This window comes from Labrus mixtus, chromosome 8 (genome assembly GCF_963584025.1).
Source record: "Labrus mixtus chromosome 8, fLabMix1.1, whole genome shotgun sequence".
NCBI classification, from domain to species: Eukaryota; Metazoa; Chordata; class Actinopteri; order Labriformes; family Labridae; genus Labrus; species Labrus mixtus.
The window spans coordinates 8,063,094-8,085,672 of NC_083619.1; the positions used below are offsets into that span (position 1 = coordinate 8,063,094).

Below are 22,579 nucleotides of genomic sequence, written 5' to 3' on the forward strand. Positions count from 1 at the left end.
TGATGTTTTTTTCCCCTGTTTTCCTGATTAATCAGATTTGGCATATAGCAGATTTTGATTGGGTCAAATTCATGGGCTGCAGATCTGTGAAGTAATTTAAATTGAGAAGCGGGGCCTCCATGGATTGCACTGGTTGTCCAGCACATCCCACAGATGCTCGATTGAATTAAAATAACAGGAATTTGAAGGCCATGTCATCATATTGTACTCTTTGTCATGTTTCTCCAGTCATCCTTTTCCATTGCTTTTTTGATCCAGTTCTGATGCTGACCTGCTCATTGATGGCGTTTTCTGTGGTGGACATGGTCAGCATCCACGACACAGCCCAATACACAACAAACCTGATGAACTGTGTGTTCTGACATCTTTCTTCCACAACAGCAGATTTAGATTTCTGAATAACTTGAGTAGGTCTTCTGTTGGATCAGATCCCATGTAACCTAATAACAAATAAGCCCACATGTAACTTTACTATTAGCCTCTGTTGAGCCGAGATTCACGAATAACAGATGAACAGGCACTACTCTCATCAGGGGATGTAAAGGAACGAGAGCCTGGCATCCATTCCTGGCGGGCTTACGTTGTCTATCAGATGATGATTGCAGATGGGATCTGCCACTTCTTGCTGCCTTACATCCTCCACTGGAAGGAGCCATTGTAACAAGTTATATGATAAATTATTTCACTTCATCTGTCAGAGGTCATAATGTTATGGTTTGATCAGTGTATACAGTTTAAAAAGTTTTTATTTTACTATTGTGTCATGCATACAATTATATGCCCAGCCCGCATGGGCTTACATGACACCATGAGTTAAAAACATTCCAGTATCAGAGTGCATAGTAGATCTATTCATTGTCATGAAACAAAAAAAAAAGACAACAAAAAGCAAGACAAACCCTAATTATACAAAATATCTTGTCGTCTTTTCCAAGCTTTTGAGACAAAATTAGCAAGTACATGGAACTTAAACAGGCATTCCAGTTGTTGCACATGTATGTTTCTACAGTATATATGTGTTAGATTACTCATTCTACAAAGATCAATCTGTGGTTACACTTATAATCCACAAGGTGTCAGTCACACTACATTTTGGGCTTGGTCAGTCATAACTTTGACTGGAGTAGAACTGCTTTATTTGGCCAAGTAAGAGTTTGAAAAAGGAAACACTGATCTGTCAGCAAGATCTGCATATTAGGAAAAAAAAAGATGACCCTTGGTATTCGTCTTTAATTCTGCAGTTATACTAAAATCTTAGGTTCCTCCAAGTTGTAAGTATTAACCCTCTGAACCACCCACCTCCTTGTCACGGACCCTTCCCTTTTCTCAGCCTGCTGTAAATCATGAGTTTGCCCTCTTCTCTCTCCTGTTCCCTTGTTCCATCCCTCCGGTCTTGACGTTTATCCTGCAGAGCTCAGCAGTGCTTCTATGTAATTACAGCCCTATGGTCGCTGAGCATAACATTTTTGTGCCCTGATGCAACTCGGTGTGTCTGGACTCAGGGAGGACCAGTGAATCCTTCACCCTGGCACCCAAAGAACACATTTCTAACTAGATAGCCTACTTGGAACTCTTAAAATGTAATCTTTCATCTCTAATGTGTATCTTTCATGCAGAGAATACTTCTCACGGCCCTATGTGTACCAGACGGAAAAGTATTTTAAAAAACAATAGTTTTCCTGTTCTAGCGTCCACTCTCCTTTCCTTGTTTTCTTGATGAAATCTTTCCATGAAATGACCAGAAGAATGTTTATTTTGATGTTTAAAACTTTTACAAGGCCTTGTATAGCTAAGATTCAACATCTGTTGTTGTCTGACCAAATTTACTGAGTGTCAGGATCTCACAGTTTTTGAATTGTTCTTACTGATACTTTAAGTCTTTGAGCTTGTACTCTCTGTTGTCTCCTTAAAGACCCCGAGGCCCAATGTATGAAAGACTGCGCAGCTTTCATACTGAAAGAATGCATACTCACAAAATTGGAATAGTACTTATGCACAGAAGTTTCCACAAGTATAAAACTGTCGAACGCCTCTTCCTGTGCACCTTTCCGTTTTACATCCCAATTAATGTGAAACTGAGCGCAGCTGCACGTGCCACCTGGCCCGTCTTGTCTCCTGCCATTTCTAACTATGCAGATGATTATAAATATGCCACATGCTGCAACCTCCAAGCCAAATAATGATGGCAAATAATGCTGGAAAAGGAACACAAAAGAAGATTTTTGGTGCCTGTTACTGAATGGTGATCAGAACACACATTTTATTTTGTGTTCTTTCCTCAGGAATTAGACGCCCCATATGAGGCCGGGCTCTCCAAAGCAGCTGAACGTGCGCTCCTTGAAGGCGCCCGGATCCACTGTACCACAGACGTCAACATGCTCAGTCTGATCGCGTCCTCACTAACGCTGTTCTGGAATCACTGAGATTCTTGATACAATGAAAGATATATGCAGCGGATAAAATAGATTTAATGACGTTCCTTTTCAAATAATCACACATTAAAGACCTTAAATTAACAAAATACAGAGAAATGTTTAACTCTTTGTTAGGTGCCGGGCCAGGGTCCCGGCCGTAACAGCTGTACAGTATATCCAAGGAAAACCACCCCCACCCCAGAGGAACTAAAGATAAATCCTGAAGAATTTCCCACTGCAGCTGTAACCCAGGAAAGGAAGAGTTCTCTCAACTCAGCTTGTGACTAGGAAGGACAATCTCAGATCTGCTCAGCTCTGTGGAAAGCCTGCTTGGGTAATAAATGTAAAGTGAAACAGCTGGACAGCTCTGTGCCAACAGATGAAAAGACGAGTCAAAACAAAGTTTCTACAGTTGTCGGACTTTTACAGATCCACTCGTGACAGCTCGAGGAACCACAACAGACCACCTGTGTGTGATGTAGAGATCAGGTCGGTGGTGAAGGCCTCCATGACCAACCAGTCAGCTGAGCAGGGCCACTTGAAGGCTGATGAGTAGGCAGTAAAAACAATATGTTTTCGCTCTGTAAGCACTCCCCCTCTCCTCCACGTCTCTTCCCTCCCCTCCTGAGTGTAACCACATAGGTCTTTGTGTCCAGCACTGTTAGGAACTCATAGAGGCCCACTAAGCTCCACTTTCAAAGGCAACCTCTGATGTGGCCTTTCTGATCTCGGCACGTCTCACTGACTTTGCTCTGACTTGGGAGTTTGTCTTTCTCAGTATGTCTCATATTTCCCCATGGGTTCTCTCTTTCATACATGCATACTCACTCCTATAGAATTCATTTTGTTCTTTTGACTGAAGGGAGGATGGCAAAAGTCATGATCACATGTGAGAGGAGTTTAAAGAGACGATTAGAGGCCATGATATCTTGACAGTGTGTGCAGCCACTCCTTGAAGTTCAAACTCCTCTTGATATATACACACCCTTCCCCCTCCTCCTCTTTGTGATGACATGTATGTGCTTATAGAAACCAGATGTGCCTTTTTGCATTGGAAGAGATCGGGACAGAAAAATCAAAACCAGGCATGACATTGTATGATACTTCATTATCAGACGACGGGAGGTGTGGGAAGGAGGAGGAAGAAGACTAAAGACTTTTGGGGATTCATTGCATCTCTTTAGGCTCTGAAGAGTTCAGACAGTTCAGACTGATATATATATTTAGAAGTTAGATCCAATGTGCCAGCTATCCTGTCCAGGCCCTGAGCAAACTTGGGGGGGGGGGGGGTTTCCTCACGGATATGGCTGGGTCAGTGCGAGGGTAGATGGGTTTGAGGGTCTGAATCAGCACCTCTTCTGATGGAGATGTTTTTTCTGCAGGGCCTGGGAAACCACGGCATATGAGACGGGTTGGATAATAAAAAAAAAACTCAAAATGTTTATTATTCAACTTCCTTGCACCTGTATTCTTCCCCCCACAATCCCTCCTCCATTTCAGAGGAAATGCTCCCACCAAACCACAACCGATTCAAAGCACAGACATTGTGCAAGTGTAACAAAAGCATGCACCTAGCTTTAAACTGATATCTTTATGCAGATTCAGCATGGAGGGGGCAGACATGGGGCAAAAACTGATTACCAACCATAAAAAATACGCTATGGAAGAAAAAAAACTAAGACTCAGACATCTGTGGTAAACAAAAAAAAAAGATGTGTTTGTCTAATGAGCAAAGTTATTTTCCATGCATAGCTCGTCTTGTAGTTTAATGGAATAATAAGATGCAGACAGGACGGAAAAAAGTATTAGATATTGATCCCCCTCTTCCACTGCCAGTGTGCGTAGACCACAAATAAAGTGTGTGTATGTGCTCGCAGCAGCTTACAGACGATTCTTACACTCTTTCAGAGTGGTATCTTACCTTTTTGAAAGGTCAAACTCTTCTGTTTAATAACATTAAATAAAGTCTTGATTGAAATCAGACCCTGATTGAGGCAATATGGACATATCACAGCATTATATGTTGTGAGTTCAGGAACAGTGGTTGTGATTATCAACCTTAAAGATGGCTGCATCCCATTTATGTCAGCCAATCAGAAGAATGGTATGCTATTGTGCATCCTTACTCATATGTACTGCTCACCGAGCAACTTAGATGGACTGGACCTAAAGTAAGTGTTGCTGGTCACTTCTGTGCCTTTTCTGCTTCATCAAACAGAATATCTGCTTGAAAATTGAAAATGTTGCTCACTGTCATTACAAGCTGCTAACAGATTCCCCGTTCAAGCTGAGATATTAACGACCCTGATACCCCTCTGTGTGTAACACACCCCCGATGTGTAACACGAGGAGGCGGACTGTTAGGGCATTTGATTCGACGTATGTAGTAACAGGCGTGACGGTGGTAATGTGTAACATTGTAGCCAGCAGGATGTATCAGAGCTGTGTGTATGCATGCCTGAGTGTGTGTGTATTTGAGGCACCTTAAGGCAATGTGAAATCTCACACTGGGATACATATATGATGCCGTGTTGGATGCAATGTTTAAGTACAAAGGCGTAACGGTGGCAGAGCTTCATTAGGGAGTTTTTGCAGAAGGGCAATATGTAGGCAGCTATACAGTAGCTGTAGGCCAGCATGTCACAGTTGTCTGTATCATTCCTACGAAAAACTATTATATCCAATCAACTTTTCATGATAGATATGTGTAGTTTCTAATATGTTTCATGTTTAAGCTAAAAAAAAAAACATGAATAGCATAAACCCAGTTGATATTTGAGATTTTGCTAACAATGACAATGCTAACATGAGGATGTTTTCCAGGTAGAATATTAACCTTTTTCATCGTCCCAGTTTAGGGATGAATCACATTTAACATTTGCTAATGATGTGCATTGCACAAGACGTTTAGATTAGCCCAATAACTCCAGACAGGGCATGGCTGTTGGTATCAAAGCAAGCAAATGTATGCTTGTTCTTCTCATTTGACCTGGAAATGGAGCAAACCAAAAGCAAGCACATCCCCTCTGCTCTTTGTTGGAGGAGTTGTACACTGCATCAAGCTCAACCTCTTCCTGCTTCACTTGTGAGCGTGTGTGTTTAGCTGCTTGTGAGAGGTAGATCCAGAGACCCCAGAGAGAAAAGTACCTCCATTCCTGTTGCTTTTAGTTCTTGGTTGCAGGATATGGTGGAGCTTTAACTGATGCAAATGAAAACCATGTGTAACCTATATAGCCACTCACTATTTCCCTTTAGAAAAACCCCTTTCCATCATCCCACATCCTTGTTACCAGGCAGACTGCAACCATTCTCTGTTAATCACTCACCCTCGTTTAATGAGAAAGTTACTCAGTCGAATCTGTGGGGTTGGTGCAGCAATTACGGTATGATGTTCGGGTTGGCTATTATGAGCCACAATAGCCAAGAGCAGGATTTCCCCCACTTGGAAGTTTCTATTCATCAGCCTGAAGGCTACAAGCATGCCAACTAAAGGCACAGGAAGTGTCCAGCACGAGGAAGACAGAAAGATAAAAGGGCCTTGTTAATGGCTCTAGTTGAGTAGAGTTCAATGTAGACCAAGAGATGAGAGATTAGTGGATTTGATTTGAGGCACTCAGCAAAAGAGGCGTTTAGGACCAGCTTTGTGGAGTATAGAATCAGGACTGGAAATTACCTTTTCATGTATTTGGGTTAAATGTGACAGCATGTGGGTTAGAGGTGGCTTAAGAAGGCCAGGGCATTGTGGTGTGGTCTTTTGTTGGACTTGGTGAGAAAAAAAAAAGTGAGTCATTCCGCAGACAGTGAAGAAAAGCTATCCGGTTACACAGAGAGATGAGGAAAAAAAGAGGACTGTGGGGGGAAATTATGCTGAGACTCTCCTTTTCTTTAGTGTGCAGAATCAGCTGGGAAAGACAGAAAACATTGAGTAGTGACCCGCAGCCAAATGTCTGAATTAAGTGCAAGGTCAAGGAGAGGATTTGTGCAAAGACAAACAATGCATGAATTAAAGCACAAACTGAAACCTGGAAAGGAAAGTGAGAAAACTCCAAAACATGTTTTTCCAGCATATGCATTCTTTATTGTGACTTTGAGGTAGTCCTAAAAGCTAATTAAACATCCAAATAAATTCCCATCCCCCATCCCCTCAGTGCCGTGTCCTGCTGTGTGTCTGGTCTACATGATGCAGTTGGAATTCCAGATGTTGCTCATGGAATTCTGCTCCATCTCTGGCCTCCAAATGTGACTTAACCCCCTTTTACTCCTCCTTCATCTCCTCCCTTCTTTCCCCCCCCCCTAAAAAATCCTCGTGACTTCTCTCCACAGCAAAGTGGAGACAAATGGGCGCCCTAAATCTTTTCGGCACAATAGGAAAATACCTCATCATTTTAATTGCACAAAGCCCTGTTTCTGTAATCATTACATATCATAGACGTGCTCAACCCTCACCCACTCTCTTTCTCTGGCAGTCACTCATCCTAACAGTGAGTCCTATGGCTACACGGCATTAATTGGATCGTTAGGGCGCGAGGAGACGCCTAAGTTTGCTGTTTGTGCTTTTATTGGCTGATGGCGGATGGGAGTGCACACATACACATTGCAAAATGCACAAATAAAAGCATTTATTGCTTTGCAAAACATGCATAAGCACCTTTGCTTTGCTGTACTTGTGAGGACCTACATCATTTACTTCTAAGCCCTTCTTGAAAAATGAACCTCTACTTTGCTTATTTAACCAGAAATCCAAACCTTTCGCTATAAGAAAACATCCTCTTTGTAAATCCCCCTCTCTTTTTCTAAGGGCTCATGGTGTTAATAAGTATGTAAAGACAAGAATACACACTCTCTTTCTTTAACTGTATAACTGAGATATGTTTTCCTGCTGTGCAGCAACGGCTTCACACACTCATCCTCATCACTGTTTCTGCTTAGGCTTTGGATCAACTCGTTTTTTTCCGACCCAGATTCTCAGTTGCCAGTTTCCAGAGCCCCAGTAATGCAGAGTGGTGCAGTTGGGGAGCAAGAAATCTGGAGCTCCAGGAGGACTGAGGGAGACTAGACAGTGGAGTGATGTCAGTGATATGAGAGGGAAATGCAGAGTCCAGGTAAGGGTTTGATCATGTGAAAGCTGTTAGGCCTTTGTTCAAATGTTACTGAATGATATGGGGAGGAAACAGCTGGAGTCCAGCAGCTAAAAGAAGTTAAAGGAATGATGGCGTGAAAAGAGAAACATGTCTGACTAATTGAAAATCAAAGCACAGAAGCCTTTTGAAATTACTTTATTTTATAGGAAAAGCTTTAAAAATATAAGTGAAAAAAGAAAACACACACAATCTAATTAAGATATATGATCATTATCATCGTCACTAGAATCATTATGATTGTTGTTTAGCGTCTTTGAACCCCTGACCAGTAAAGTAGCACCATGATTAGAGAACTGTAAACAAGTACAATGACAAAAAAAGAGTCATTTTCAGATCTTCAATTTATTTTCATTTTGAGATGGATTCAAGGTCAAAAATAAAAAACAATCAAGTTTCATTAATACATAACCCCTTTCCCCATTCACTGTCCCCACATATATAAAATTAAGGCCACCTTCAACTGTATGTCACTGTCCAGCAGGACTTTTTAATGACAATGTACAAAAACACATTCTTTACACAGAGGACAACAAAAATAATAGTTATAGTCATAATAATAATGACAACATCATAGCATTAAAACAAATCAGCTCTCAAGACATCGATATAAAAAGGGGGAAAAAACAGTTGCATTTATTGCTTTACTCTGATTTGATGACCTCATGCTTGATGAGGACTTGAGCTAATGTTTTGTTTCCCTTTTATGGTCCATATGGGCTCTGACAGTTGACTTTACTGGAAGTTTAAGAAACACAATGACTATCCCACTGTGGTTTCCACATGTTTGTGCTAATGTGAGTATGTCTAAGCTAACAAGGGGGAAGAACAAGCGATCAAACACTTTTTTTTGTTTTTTTGCTTACTCGAAAGAACATGCAAGAATGGGCAACATGAAGATGCAGGTCCAAAGCGGAAATTCACAAACACTGACCACTGAAAAAAAAAACTAAAAATAGGGCATTGAAAAAGGCTAAAACAAACAGCAATGAGCTGGCGTCACAAAACACGAGGAAAGAGGAAGAGACACATGAGAGAGAGAAAAAGAAAGATTGGAAGGACGGAGTGGTTTAGAGAGAGAGAGGGCAAAAGGAATCTGGCAGTGGTACGAATTTTAAAAAATGCAAGTCTTTGCTTTTTCAGCTCTTTCTTGGGTTTCATCTCTTTCTCTCCTGCTCTCATAATCTCTGTTCAACATGTCTTTTCACTAGTTTCTTTTCTCTCCTCTGCATTCCCCTCCTCTCTCCCTCACTACCTCGTCTTTCTAAACCTTGTCCAGTAAAGATCGTTGGCAGTAGAGGAGTCGGCGTGGAGTGCCGTACCGACGGAAAAACACCAAAGCCGCCAGCGTTGCGATCACACACACTAACAGGAACAGTGGCAGAACCACTGCTGCTGCTCCACTACCACCACCTATCCCTTCCTCCTCATCCACTTCAATAATGATCACCTCTGTATCCGGCTCTGTCTCCCTCTCCCTCTCCCTCTCCCTCTCCCTCTCTCTCTCCCTCTCTCTCTCCCTCTCCCTCTCTCTATCTCTTGTTCTGTCCTTATCGTCGTGCTCCTTGTCCTTCTCCCTCTCCTTGTCCTTGTCGTGTCCGCCTCCCCCTCTTCCTCCGTCTGTCTTCGGGTCTTCGTTGGGGCAGCCCATCCAGTCCCGAAGGGCAGACTTGGGGTATCCAGGCTCCACACGCATCATCTGGTTGTTGAACTTCCAATACTTGTTGGCTTTGTAGAAGTAGGTGTAAGCTGGAAGAGTAGAAGAAAGACACATGAGACAAAGCTGAACCTGAAAGGAAGAGAAACTGCTATGAGCATCAGTTTTCTTTGTCACAACAACGTTAGACCCTTACCTTGATCTTTGCTCATGAAGGCTGACTTGATGTTATCAGGAACTCCCTGCCATGTACTAATAGATTTTGGATAGCCAGCGTCAACAGATCTTGTGTCCTCGTTGAAACGGTAATATCTACACAAATAATGGAAAGGCAAAAGTTACAGAGAAGAAAAGCTGGGATGAATTCATCCTCACATCCAGAGCCCTGAAAGCCTTCTTAACTTGCAGTCTGATTATGATGACTTGTAACGAACATGAGATCTAAGCCTATGATTATTTACTTAAACTGAAGCTTTGACTTGGGCTTGCACTACAGCAGTGGTTCTCAAACTGGTCTATCCTCAGGACCCATCACCAACTCCTTAAAGAGAAAGCGTGACCAACATTTCTGATCATTCTCAACCAATCAGATTTATTGAATGAAAATTTGTGCAGTTTGGACCTCAGCTGGTACAAAACATCTGACAAAACAAACATATTTAAATAGTGCTTCATAGACCATTGAGAACCACTGCCCTAAACGACTGCAGACTTGAGGTTTGAGGGGGATTGCCATAAAGGGACTTTGGCTTGACTCAGTCTTTTTGAGAGGACTATACTTGTTCTTACAGACGTCATGGCTGTTTAACATGAGTCTGGTTCTTCTCAAGGTTTCTGCCTGTTAAAAGAAAGATTTTCTTTGCCACTGCTACTTTGTTACATTGTCAAGTGCTTTGTTCATGGTGGAATCATTTTGGGTCTCTGTAGGTTGTACAGTATAACACAGAGTAAAGATAAGACCTGCTCTTTTTGTTGAAAGTCTTGAGATGACATCTGTTGTGAATTGGCACTCTACAAATAAAAGTTGATTGATTGAAACACATTCTGACAGGCTTGAAAATTGACGTGAACTTCTCTCAACATACTGGGGGCCTGACTTCGCCTCCGTATAGATTTGAATCTTGAATTGAGACTTGTTCAACAGACTTGTGTTTTCCCTCAAAGCCTTGACACTTGTTTGGACAGATTTGTTCATTTTCCACTAGGCTTACCCTTAAGGACTTCAGTGTTGTTTTGTATTGTCATGGGTGACATGAAATTGGACTTTCCCTTGACCTAAAGGACTCTGGATTCTACTTGATACATGTGACAGACTTGAAATTTGACCTTGAGCTGGACTACTTAAGTCTTGACTTACACTTGCTGTAAAAGACTTGAGATTTGTTTTGATAAATTTGAAACTTGGTTCAAATTCCCAGAAGGATTAACTTGAGACTTGACTTGGAGTTTGAATGACTTGGGACCTGTCATTTCAGGGACGTTAGATTGAACTTTTTCTGCAAAACTTGTTGGACTTTCTCAAACAAAATGAGACATGACTTGCTCTTGACCCCAAAAACACATGATTCAGCGTGTCTGTTTTAGTTAGACTAAACCACTAGACAGACCACGAAATTAGCTTTGTTTTTGCAGAAATATGATGGAGGCATATGTGATACCTGTACAAACAGCCAGACCAGGTCTGAAATGACTAAGATAAGCAGTAAACATGTCTGGTCTCTGGGCATGTGCAATCTCAGGTTTATTTTGAAAGCACAAGCATACACATGTCATTTACTTTGTTTATGTAGGTGGCTGTTTGCACTGTAATCACTGATTGCCACATTATACCTAGTGTTTTTTATAACCATGACGAAGGAGTAAATATAAATAGGGTGAGGCCGAGCGCGCCTGAAGGTTTTTTTGTATAAACGAGAGGAAGGAAGGTTATTCGGGATAAGTTACTGACTTTAATCTTTCTGACCTTATAAGGAAAACTTGTAAAAATCGGTTGATGGTGAAAGGTATTTTCTTTGTAATCAGAAGTTTATAAACTTCAGCACGGACACACACACACAGAATCACACAGGACATGGACACACACAGAGAAGATGACTAACTGGTTTGCTCTGAAGAAAAATGTCTGTCCAGTGGGGGTGTAGAAGAGAGCTGCATCTATTCGATCTTTGGGAAGCCCAGTACCCATTTCCTTTATACTCTTCGGGTAACCAGGCTCCAAAATTGATTCAGTAAACAGCCAATACCTGTCACCTGGAGAAGGACACAGGTAAAAAGAGGCAGAGTGGGGTCAGAGAGACAGATCACATTCAAAGAAACAAAAAGTTTCCTTTTCGATGATGACTGCTTTTCTTGAATGAAAATCATCTTCAGTGTATTTACCCGTATACTAAAGCTAGACTCACCTTTAAAAAAGGCAAATTTCCCATCTTCCCTTTCAAAAGCAGAAGTGAGATGAGTAGGCAATCCCCTCCAGAAGTGACCAATCGGCATGGGGTATCCGTCCAAAACATGGCTGTTGCGTACCCTCCAGAACCATTTGTCCTGAAAGACGAGAGATATTTATCACCTGCCTCCCAGACAGACTGTTATATCACAGGGTCTACTCTAGGTATCATCAGGGTCTAACAAATCAGACCTACCTTGAACACAAACATTTCCCCTCTGAGGATGGCAATGGTGTCGAAATGTCCATCACAGATATTGGGGCCAAAGTGAGGCTTGTCTGGTGCATATGTTGGCTCGGGATTGTGGTTTGGTGTACGGGGTGTCACAGGAGGGGGTTGAGGACCCGATCCAGACCCTAAGTGACCAAGATGTGAAATTGTGAAATCATCTCATGCTTAATATTTACCCATGCAGTCAGTAGATTACAGCACGAGTAAGGGCTTTGACAAAATAGACTTTAGTGCGTCATGGGAAGAGTCCACATTTACAAGTTCTGTATGCTTCAAACAATGGACATTGAAAATTGCATCCAGGAAATGAAGTTTGAGCTCTTTGAGACAGTGATTTGGACAACGAAGGGTCAATAACGCACCATAAAGTTGCTGTACGCCTCTGATATCATCATCAGGGAGTTGAAAGTTCTCCGTGTCCATCCACTGGTAAAAAGGAGCCATGATGGCTGAAGGGTCATTGGAGTGCTCCAGACCAAGGGCATGGCCCAGTTCATGCACCGCAACCAGGAAGATATCATTACCTGAAACAAAGTCATCAACATTTATCAAGACTTTATCTCTTTATTATATGACAGAACATGAGAAAATGATTACTAAAGAAGAAAGAATAATGTTTGCAGTTTTCTCATTTTTAGACTCGGACTTAGACTAGTACTTATAAATCATTATTACCGTTGGTCATGTGAAGATGTGTCTGACTCAAACAGCTGCCACTTCAAAAATAAACACTTCCCCATTTTTGCAGTTTTAACATAGCCATGGGAATTCAGTTGCAAAAATGTTTTAACACAACTCTGGACATGTTGCGGCTTGTGTTTTTTTTTTCCCACAATAGCAAGATCAGGAGTCCTGATTACCACCACACAAAGTAACTCCCAGCATTTGTGTCATCATCAGGTTTAAGGGAATAAAGAAAAAAAAGTCCCTCATTTTTCAAAATGTCAGTGTCAACATAGATTTAACGGAGCCTCACCCATCAAATCCTTGTTTCCAACAGTCCATGGCTCAGCTTCATCAAAGTGGGTGTCCCCACCTATTCCATTACCAGGGAAATAGGCGTGTGCCAGGAAGCCCCCCTCGCCATCGAATGGGCTGCTGTCACCATGGAAACCCTCGGCAAAGAAGAGCATAATGTCTGCAAAGTCCTCCACCTTGTCCCGTATGTAACTGTAGGGGATTTCTCTGAAACGGAGCGGGGTGACACCCTCCCACACTTTGAAGGCCTTCCTGATGGCATCGTGGGTCTCGTACTCGCCGACCTTCGGTGTGTAGTTCTGTATACTGAAGATTGTATGATAGCATGTGAGGATAAAGGAGTGGAGAGGGTGGGAAAGGCAAGACATTAAGTTATTGCATCTTGATGGGAAAACCATTTCAGCTGCTCAATAGCTACATTATCATGTTGCTTTTTCACAATGGATGACTGGGTGCTAACTAGAGAAAACCAAAGCCAATAAGTCTAAAATATCAGCTGGTTTCAGGGAAATATTGTGTAACAATATCAAACAACTGCAGTGAGCTGCTACCAGGATGTAATTCTAAGCCATTAAAATGTCAGGAATCTGTTTTTTTAAACCAATTTTGTGTATATTTGTAATTATACTAAACATATTTTCAGTCTAGGTATTGGAATAATTATCAGGAAGAAAAACTTGTATTGAGACATCTCTAGAACAAAAATTGACTTGGAACTACGCAAACTTACGAGAACGTGATTTCATTCTTCTTCCACTTCAGGCCCTGGATTGCATATCGCTTCCTCCTCAGGTTGGTCTTCAACTCAGCACCGAACTTATCAGGTACGCCACAGCGGGGTCGCCTCATGGCCCTGCAGAAGACAAGACAGATCACTCAAAACAAAGGTAAGAAATACTCTCAATCGGATTATGACCCTCTTTGGAGGCTCTACTTTAAATATTTTCCAGGGTACTTACTCGATGGTGTTAGGGTCAAAGGTACCACTGACAGTGAGGCCGTAGAACCTCTGCATGGCCGCGATAGCTGAGGAGACGGAGTTAGGGGAGCGGAGGGCGTGAGTCCTCAAGTCCCCCGGGGGAAGGTAACCATACTGCTGCAGCCATGACTTTAAAGGAAAACAAAAAGGGCAAAAAAAAAGAGTGTGACTCATACGAAATATGTCAAAATAAAACCAAGGGAACTCCAATCTTGCTATGCAGAATTTAAGAAGGTTAAATTAGAAACAGTGATAAAAAGACAACCTGAAATCACACCTGTTTCTTTTGTTGTTAAACAAATCTGAATCAGGGTAAAGTGACTTTTTGGTATGGTGTTGATTATAAGTTACAAGCACAACAAGTGGAGGATGTTTTGATTCTACTGCAGCAAAACACATTCCTCACAGGCTGCGAAAATAAGCTTGTGAATAATATCGTTCCGTGTTTTGGTATCTGGATAGTCAGACCATCATTACTTCAAGCACCTGGCGTGTCTCCATTTCATGACTGAACATAAAAGCTATTCAACCATCAACTTTTGGCTCTAAAGTGAGAAACACAGTTGACTGAAACTTAGGTTGACATGAAAAAAAAAAAAGGCTAAGTCCAAAAAAGCTTCAAAGACAGTTCAGGTTTCAACAACAACTAGACAGAATGAGGAAATACCCCTCAAAGGGTTGAAGATTAACTTCAGTTTCTACTTTCATTCCTACTTGTTTGTGTTCGGTGCAGATTGCGACAGTTATACCTGAGCCTAACTCTGATGTTGAGTTAGACGCGAATAATTAATACATTTCAAGAACATACTACTACAATGGTCACTGAGTTTTTCAAGCCTCCAGATCCATGGTCTTGGCTTAGCTTGACCTTAATTTCCCCTGGAAACACATTTCTCTGCGGTGCTGGTTTGACATCTGGACCTGTGCCAGCGGCTTTGCTCCGCACCTCTCCCACACAGTTTCTCCTGAACTCTTTCCCTCTCAGACTAGAGCTGAAAATTAACACTAAGGCTATTGTAGATGCAGCAAAAACCAAGATTGCTTTGATTTTCAACTGTATACAGTCACTTGGTGAACTTGTTCTGTCCTTTTAGGGATTTTATTGTTGAACAGTATGAGCTAGATTGTGAGAGGTTAAGTCATCAAATAACTGACACAGGCTTTCGATCCCCAAACGCAAGGGCTTGATTCCACATATAGTAAAGTGATCTGTAATGCTTTAACATTGTCTTCTGAACAAACTTTGGGCATAGGTGTTGTTTGTGCAGAGACAGCAGTTGAGAGAGAAGAGAGAAAAAGAGAGGGAGTGTCCAGGGGTGAGACTCAGGCCTTGGGCAACCTCAGCCGATGTCTCCAGCCGAGCAGCAGCGTCAGTCAGTAATTTAACTGGGAATTTCTTTCTTGTTGCATCCAAACCTCAAAGTCAAGCTCTTCCCCCACGTCCATGTCTCTGTCTTCGCCTTGTCACTCCACCCCTTCTCCTCTCTTTTCCCTCATCCACCTCTGATGGAAAACCCAAAGACTTCAGGGCAAATACTTATGAACCACCACACCCAGATCTACTCAATTATGGCTGTATATCTGCAGCTTAAATTTGCCAGATGCAATGTTTCAGCATTTTTCACCTAATAAGTCCAGCACAAAGCAATTGTGTACAAGTAGTGCTGACATAGATTATCTGCTCAGGTTTGTGGGTTTATATTTACGCATGACTATGCATGTGTGAGTTTGGCGAGGAGTGAATGGAAGCATGGCATTTTGGAGACACTTGAAGGTCTAATCCCTCCCTATGTGTCCGTCCTAAAGAGACATGGAGGTCTTAGTGTTTAGACTTCACCCCTGAATGAGCCCTTTCTGGTTCTGACTCACCCATGGTGCTCAAGTGAACACATAAAGACGCAGTGTTCGCCACTGTTACAGAACATCCACATGAGTGGGAAACCAAAACTTTAGCCTTTCAGAATTGGACTAGTTTCAGTGTCAGCATTGGAAAACAGGGTGTCCATGGCTTGATGACTGTACTTGAAACCTTACTCTTGTATTCTACATATTCACAGGTTTCTTTTCTACTCAGTCCTTCCTTAGCTCTCAGCTCAGTCTGTTGAGTGACACTGAACAGTTGTTCTGGTCTCTAAGGCTCCCACACCTCTTTCATGGGTACCTCAGTTGACTTGACAAAGTCTTATTCACTGTTGAGCTTTGCTATTTTTGACCACATTTATGGGCTGAGTAACTAAAGCAGTAGCAAGAAGAGGAAATGGTCACTATTTACTGTGGCATATGAGATGACAGCCTCAGCTCATTTAAACTTTTGATGTAGCTAAAGCAGTGGTTCAGGTCAACTGTGCCACACAGCTTGAATACCCCTTCATTCAAAATCCGTAATGTTAGTTAATCCAGTAAACTAACAGTGTACCTATCCATAAATTCAAGATAACTTTATTTAGCTGTTTATTCATCACTTGAAGCCAACATTCATAAATAGGCCTAACCTTAAGCTTACTTTTTGAACCAATAATACATTACCTCAAGCTGCCTATTGTAGCTGTTTATCCATTGTTTGATCGAACTGTTTCAACCACTTAACCATCACTTTCAGCTGATTAACCATTTTCAATAACTTACATTTTAATTTAACAGTTCAAGCTAACTATTTTAAGACAGTTTAGTTTACGCTAACTATTCAACTGTTTATACACAACATTAAGCTATCAACAATGTATCCATTACTTTAAGCTAGCTATGTAACATTTATACACAACTTTAAGCTAGCTATGTAACATTTATACACAACTTTAAGCTAGCTATGTGACATTTATCCATTACTTTAAGCTAGCTATGTAACATATATACACAACTTTAAGCTAGCTATTTCATCAGTTTATCCACTGATTTAAGCTAGCCAGCCTATGTAACATTTATCAACAACTTTAAGCTAGCTATTTCAACAGTGTATCAATTACTTTAAGATAGCTATGTAACATTTCATATTTATCAGCTACTTGTCCATAACTTTATGTATAAGAATGTATTATTTTATCTTATTAATATACTTTTCTGTTTATCCGTCACTGAAAGCGTATTGTGTAACTTTAAATCTGTAGACCACTTAGCTTTTAGCTTTAACTATTTTGGTCATAGATAGCTTGAAGATAACAGGAAATCAAATAATTTACTACGGACAACCTTTTTTTTCACATTTGATCTATTATTTCTTAGTTATCTGTTTATTGGTATGTTGTTATTTTTCTAGATTCCAACTCAAAATTGTCTAACTGCTTTCTTGCTAACGTTTCCTGCGCTCTCAAAACTGGCGTTCACATATTTCAGCTGTTACAATATGATAGCTTTATTTAACTCATAATTTCTCTTCTCTCTAACTGTTGTGACTGTTTTTATGACTAGTTCAGATACTTTTCAATCTTTTCTACATAACCCCTGACAACTTTTGTAATACCGCTTAAAGAACAGTCCCCCGTTAGAAACCACTGATTTAGTAAACTTACAACTGCTGCCCTTTATTGCTCGTTTTTAACTGAAGTACTTTTAGAAAGCAATTTCCAGGATTTTGAGGTAAAGGGCGCAGCTGGCTCACATGCTGTGAGTTTATTGTTTAATGGAAGATATACACGAATCAAACAACGGTTGCTATGCATGTGAGGGGGCACAGTGCTCTTTTTACATAGGATGAGAGAGGGAGAGAGAGGGATTGGGTTTCAGAGAAGAAAGGGAGTCAGTTGTTCCGTTTGGTGAGGGCCAATGGAAAGAAACTCTGGTCAACAGCGATGGGAGTCCAAGTGAAGCATGCTGGGTAAACAGCACAGACACACACACACACACAGCTGCTCATTACAAATCCACGCACTCTGCCCAGAGAGCTGCAGTATTATGTCAGATGTCATAAACATATGAAATTATTGCTCCCACTTTGCTTGCAACAGTTTGTTGTTGGCTGTTAGCACGTGATTGTGTGTAATTGTGTGTGTGAGAGCGTTTGTGAGTAAGTATAATCATAGCGGAAAGTTAAAATTGAGTTAATTAACTCCTTCTCAGTGCATGACCATTTACCCAAGGCTCATGCTGTTCCTATAGGAAGGCATTTAACGGCTTGCAGACCCCTCTGGTCAGGACAGATGTAGAAAAGACTTAAAATGTTCAAGTGTGTGTGTGTGTGTGTAATTCCACCAGCTGCTGTCTATTAAAACAAGAATTCTCCAGCCAACACCAATAAGGCTTGATGACAAAAGAGTGGAAAAACACAACTCTGCCAGTGTCATTTGAGCAATAAGTCATTCTTAAGCAAATCTGGATGGCAGGATAGAAACAGAAAATTATCCCTAAGTTTGCTCATTGCTTGCTTCCTATGTGAACAAGAAATGAGGTAATGACTTTTTGTATAACCTTATTTCCTGTAACACCTCTTATCTTTCCTCTGGGAGGCTGCCTTAAGGCCACCCACTGGTGGTCATCAGGATGTGGCTTTGTCTAAAAATGAAGCTCTCTTCCTTCTTTTCTTCCTCTAAATGATCAGTAACAAATCAAACTGGAACATGTGTAAAACCATCAATTAATTAAATCTGAATCTCTTTAGAAGTATGAAAAGAGAGGCTTGCAGGATGTGTGCCTGATAGCTATGATATACATCCTGACCTATTCAGATGAATAATTGCGTCATTTTCCAATTTTCCCAGATTGCATCACTCCCATCCCCACAATGGCTTCCTTTCTAGCAACAACAGTGTCCTCACTGTCTTCTGTGCTTTGCTTTTATCATCTCATTTTATGTCAATCTATCTTCCTTAATAGTCAATGACCTCAGCTTAAAGCCATTTCTGTGTGTGTGTGTGTGTGTGTGTGTGTGTGTGTGTGTGTGTGTGTGTGTGTGTGTGTGTGTGTGTGTGTGTGTGTGTGTGTGTGTGTGTGTGTGTGTGTGTGTGTGTGTGTGTGTGTGTGTGTGTGTGTATGAGAAAAGATCTGTGCACATCTGAGAGAAGATGTGTGTATATATGTTCTGTGTTTGTGTGTGTCACGGCAGGTGGTTGCTAAGTACACCAAGGTGTTTTTATATAGCTGCAAAACTCAACTGACCACTTCCTGTTTCTGCTAAAGACCAGAGGATATGACTTCTGCATCCTTACATCCCACCACTGTTTATCTCGCCAACACAGGCATGACAAACTCAACCACTCGCTTAACTAGACTTATTTTTAATTTAACTTCCTATTCAGTTAGAGGAACTGATACTGGTGATCTGTGGGTTTGTGGAGGTAACAATAAAAATCACAAACATTCCCTAATTGAATGACGGCAAAGGAAGCTGTGGTTTTAGAAAACAATGTCATAGAAACAGAGGAGGCGAATCACTAAACAGTTCACTTTGGTGCAAATTTCAACAAAAACCTGACGGTCCATCTGTGCTTTTTTAAACACTCACTCAAGTAGACTTTGGACATATTCAATATGTCTGTTTTGGGTTACTTGGTCTTTGACGGTCATATAAAAATATCCACTCAACATAAAGGGACTTTTGAGGCTACAGTCCTTGATACATCCGCCACAGTTTTGACTCCCCACCATGGCTCTTCAATGCATGTTTATCCCATTAACTATCTCTCTTCTCATCAATAAATCCAAAATCAAGAAAAATGAAAAGAGGAACTTTTAAATCATTCAACCTCTCAACAAAGTTTAAAACGACATTGATACTCATCTTCTTCTGTCACTTTCTACCTCCAGTTTCTGGATGATACCCTTGTAGATGAACTTCTTTATTTTCAGACTTCTCAAGTTTTTTTTTGCTCATTTAAAAAAAAAAAGTTTAAATGTTGGATAATTGCTATGAGTATTGAAGGGGAGCTTCTTGGGATTTTCTAAGTGTTAACCATTGATTCAGGTTATTCATTATCTTTGCATCAGAACCACAGCCACTAGTTAAATAAACGCCATATGTGCATATAATCTGTCACATGCCATTCAATTTTGAAAGTGTATTGTTGTCCATTTCTTAATTAGAACACATAAATTGTGGTAGTTTGCCAGTCCCCCCTTTGCCTTTTGGATGGATTTAAATGAATTGGATTGTGTCTTTAAGTTGACAGTCGTATGTAGGTCAATGGTGTTACTTCTGGTTTCTTCCACTAGCACAGATGGAATTATTATTCCACAATGATTAGAGAGACATTTGGAGCCACTCTGACCCACCTAAATCATCTAGGCCTCCCTACTCTGATTCATATATGTACACAAACCCAGTCACTCTGTTTCTCCATATCAACCAGATGGAACTTAGTAATACTGGAGGAGGCAGGTGTGTAGGGATATCACAACTCAGTCACTTCCTGCAACAGTAACACAGACATTCCTCATGCTTAGGTAGGATAACTGATGCTGCAGACAGAAAAGCTGAGATCTGAGTCAACACTAAAATTCAAAGGAAGTATCAGTGTAGCCAGCTCTACATCACACTTAGACCTGCTACCTCAGCTCAGTAGGTTATTGGAAGTCTTAAATAGGAGCCAAAGTTCAAACTATGTTGGATGTTTTTACAAAACTGACCATGGCTGAGATGCTGCAGAAGTTCTCAAATTGTAAATCCCAACTCCCTGCAGTCTGCTGAGCCTTGGGACAGATGTCAACCATTACATTTCCCCATCCCTCTGAATAGAACTGTACCCACGACTATCAACCCCCCCTCCCCCACTCCACTCCCACAAAAATTGTTTCTGTCTCTGTCCAGACCACAATACAAGTTGAAGCATTTCTCTCATTTGCTTTTTCTCTTGCTTTCCTAGTTTTGCCCTCTCAGCATTTCTCAGTGTTTTCATGAGCACCATCATCATTATGGGCTGCTTCCTCTAACCCCGGGTCAGAGCCCTTCCCAGATCTCTGAGCCAACAGACAACTGCTGAAATCATTATCTATCAGGATGCAAAGTTTGAACAAAGCCTTTATGAGTTAAATATGTTTTATCATGTAGGAAGGGCCCCAGCTGGAGTTAAGGTTGTTTCGAAATCAAAAAGTGAATGTTATAAGTTCGGTAACGGAAAGATAAAGCTCAGAGCTGACGTTCATTTCCTTCCCTCGTGGTAAATCTCTTTTGTTTTGTTACTCAACTCTACTCTATTCGGTTTGATCTACCAATCTGCTTTTTTCCGGTTCATTCTGCGATATTGGATTTATTTATTTATTTATTCCTTGGTTCATATCTGGTTGTATCCTTTGATTCTGGATTGATAAATTAATCAGGCTTTCTACAATGATATCGGATTTATTCCTCTGGGTGTAAAACTTGTTTGTTATTCCTTTATCTGCCTTTGATTCATTATTCATGATTTTATTTATATGTGTTTACCACTTGAGTCAGGATCTCTTCATCTGTATTTATTTTATTGCTCAGGATTTACTTTTATACTGGGTTTATTTATCAGGCTTTACATTTTCACACATGATTAATTAACCATATTTTACCTGATACAAGATATATTTATCTGGATTAAACATGTGAGTCACAATTCACTTTTCAATTTATTTTATCCCTTCATTCAGAATGTATCGATCTAAATGTATTATTGGAGTTATAGCTCCAAATGTAATCCTTGGTTTGGGATTAATTATCCAGATTTATGACTTGTTCAGAATTCATTTGTCCAACTTTATCTCCTAATTGTCGATTTATTTATCTGTACATATCACTTGGTTTTGGAATTATGCATCTGGTTTATCCGCAAGATTATTGAGCTAAACCTTTCTTCTGGACTTATTCATGCATTTGTAAATATGGCTTAATTCCTTAATTCTTTCAGGCTTAGCTGCTCTTTTTAGACATATTTACTTTTGCCTTGTTTGTACTTCTTCTGTTAATCTTAATATCTGGCAGCAGGCCGTTCTCACCTCTGGATTGACTTCTCGTTCCGTCGCTCCCTGTGCGCTCAGCTCCCACACCACCGCCAGCAGCAGTAGTCGGACAAGCGATTTGAGCTCCAGTGCCATCATTTGTCTCTCCAAAAACACTTAAAAACAGACAGATCCTCTTGTAACAACTGACGCAAACTTCGAATAGCTATTTGTCAAAACATTATCTATGAAAAAACGTATCCGGAATTTTCGAGCGCACGTAGTTCGACTCAAAATCAAAAGAGACGTTTCCAGGAGATATGTGACGGCGCGTCTCTGCAACTAATCACTAAAATTGCCTGAACAACGGGAGCTATTTTTTTTTCACTCTTTGCATTGTTCTCGGGCTTTGGTAATTTTCAACCAAATTAACGGGCGTGGGAAGCAGGAAGTGTGAAGTGGGCTCTGGGGCTGCAGTCTGTGCGTATTTTTTCCAAATTCAGCTCGCGCTTCACTCCAGATGTTGCAGCCGTCTTTGTTTTTCACGTAGCTGTCTTAACTCCTCGCTGTCATATCTTCTCTATCCTCTACTCGTCTTATTTTGATCCCCTCTCCTCTTCCCCTCTCTCCCCTCTGCAGACGTGGTAGTTTGATACTCCCCGGAGACATTCAGCTGGAAAGTGGAGGATTGTATACCTCCCACTCTTAAATCAGCCCGCCCCTCTTACATGGAATCAACTTAGTGACCTTCATATTAGACTTGCCACGGTTTTCTCTCCACAAAGGCTCTGATTAAAAGCCTTTGTGCTCCCTGAAATGTTTGAAGCTGGGATTATTGACAGGAAAGAGGGCTAAAACAATACATCGAATTAGTTTACTTCATACTACGCAACACTGTTTTGATC

The 22,579-nt window shown here is 40.9% G+C and overlaps 1 protein-coding gene across 1 annotated transcript; it reads right to left on the minus strand.

Moving 5' to 3' along the window:
* Window positions 1-7,878: 7,878 nt before the first annotated feature.
* mmp14b (matrix metallopeptidase 14b (membrane-inserted)) lies at window positions 7,879-22,332 on the minus strand. The gene is made up of 10 exons (XM_061044028.1): window positions 21,732-22,332; window positions 13,822-13,970; window positions 13,593-13,715; window positions 12,861-13,168; window positions 12,247-12,408; window positions 11,849-12,009; window positions 11,612-11,750; window positions 11,309-11,459; window positions 9,406-9,521; window positions 7,879-9,301 (listed from the first exon to the last, which is right to left on the minus strand). Exons 1-10 carry the CDS (start codon window positions 21,831-21,833, stop codon window positions 8,817-8,819), a joined length of 1,896 nt encoding a protein of 631 aa, XP_060900011.1. The 5' UTR covers window positions 21,834-22,332; the 3' UTR covers window positions 7,879-8,816.
* Window positions 22,333-22,579: the final 247 nt, after the last annotated feature.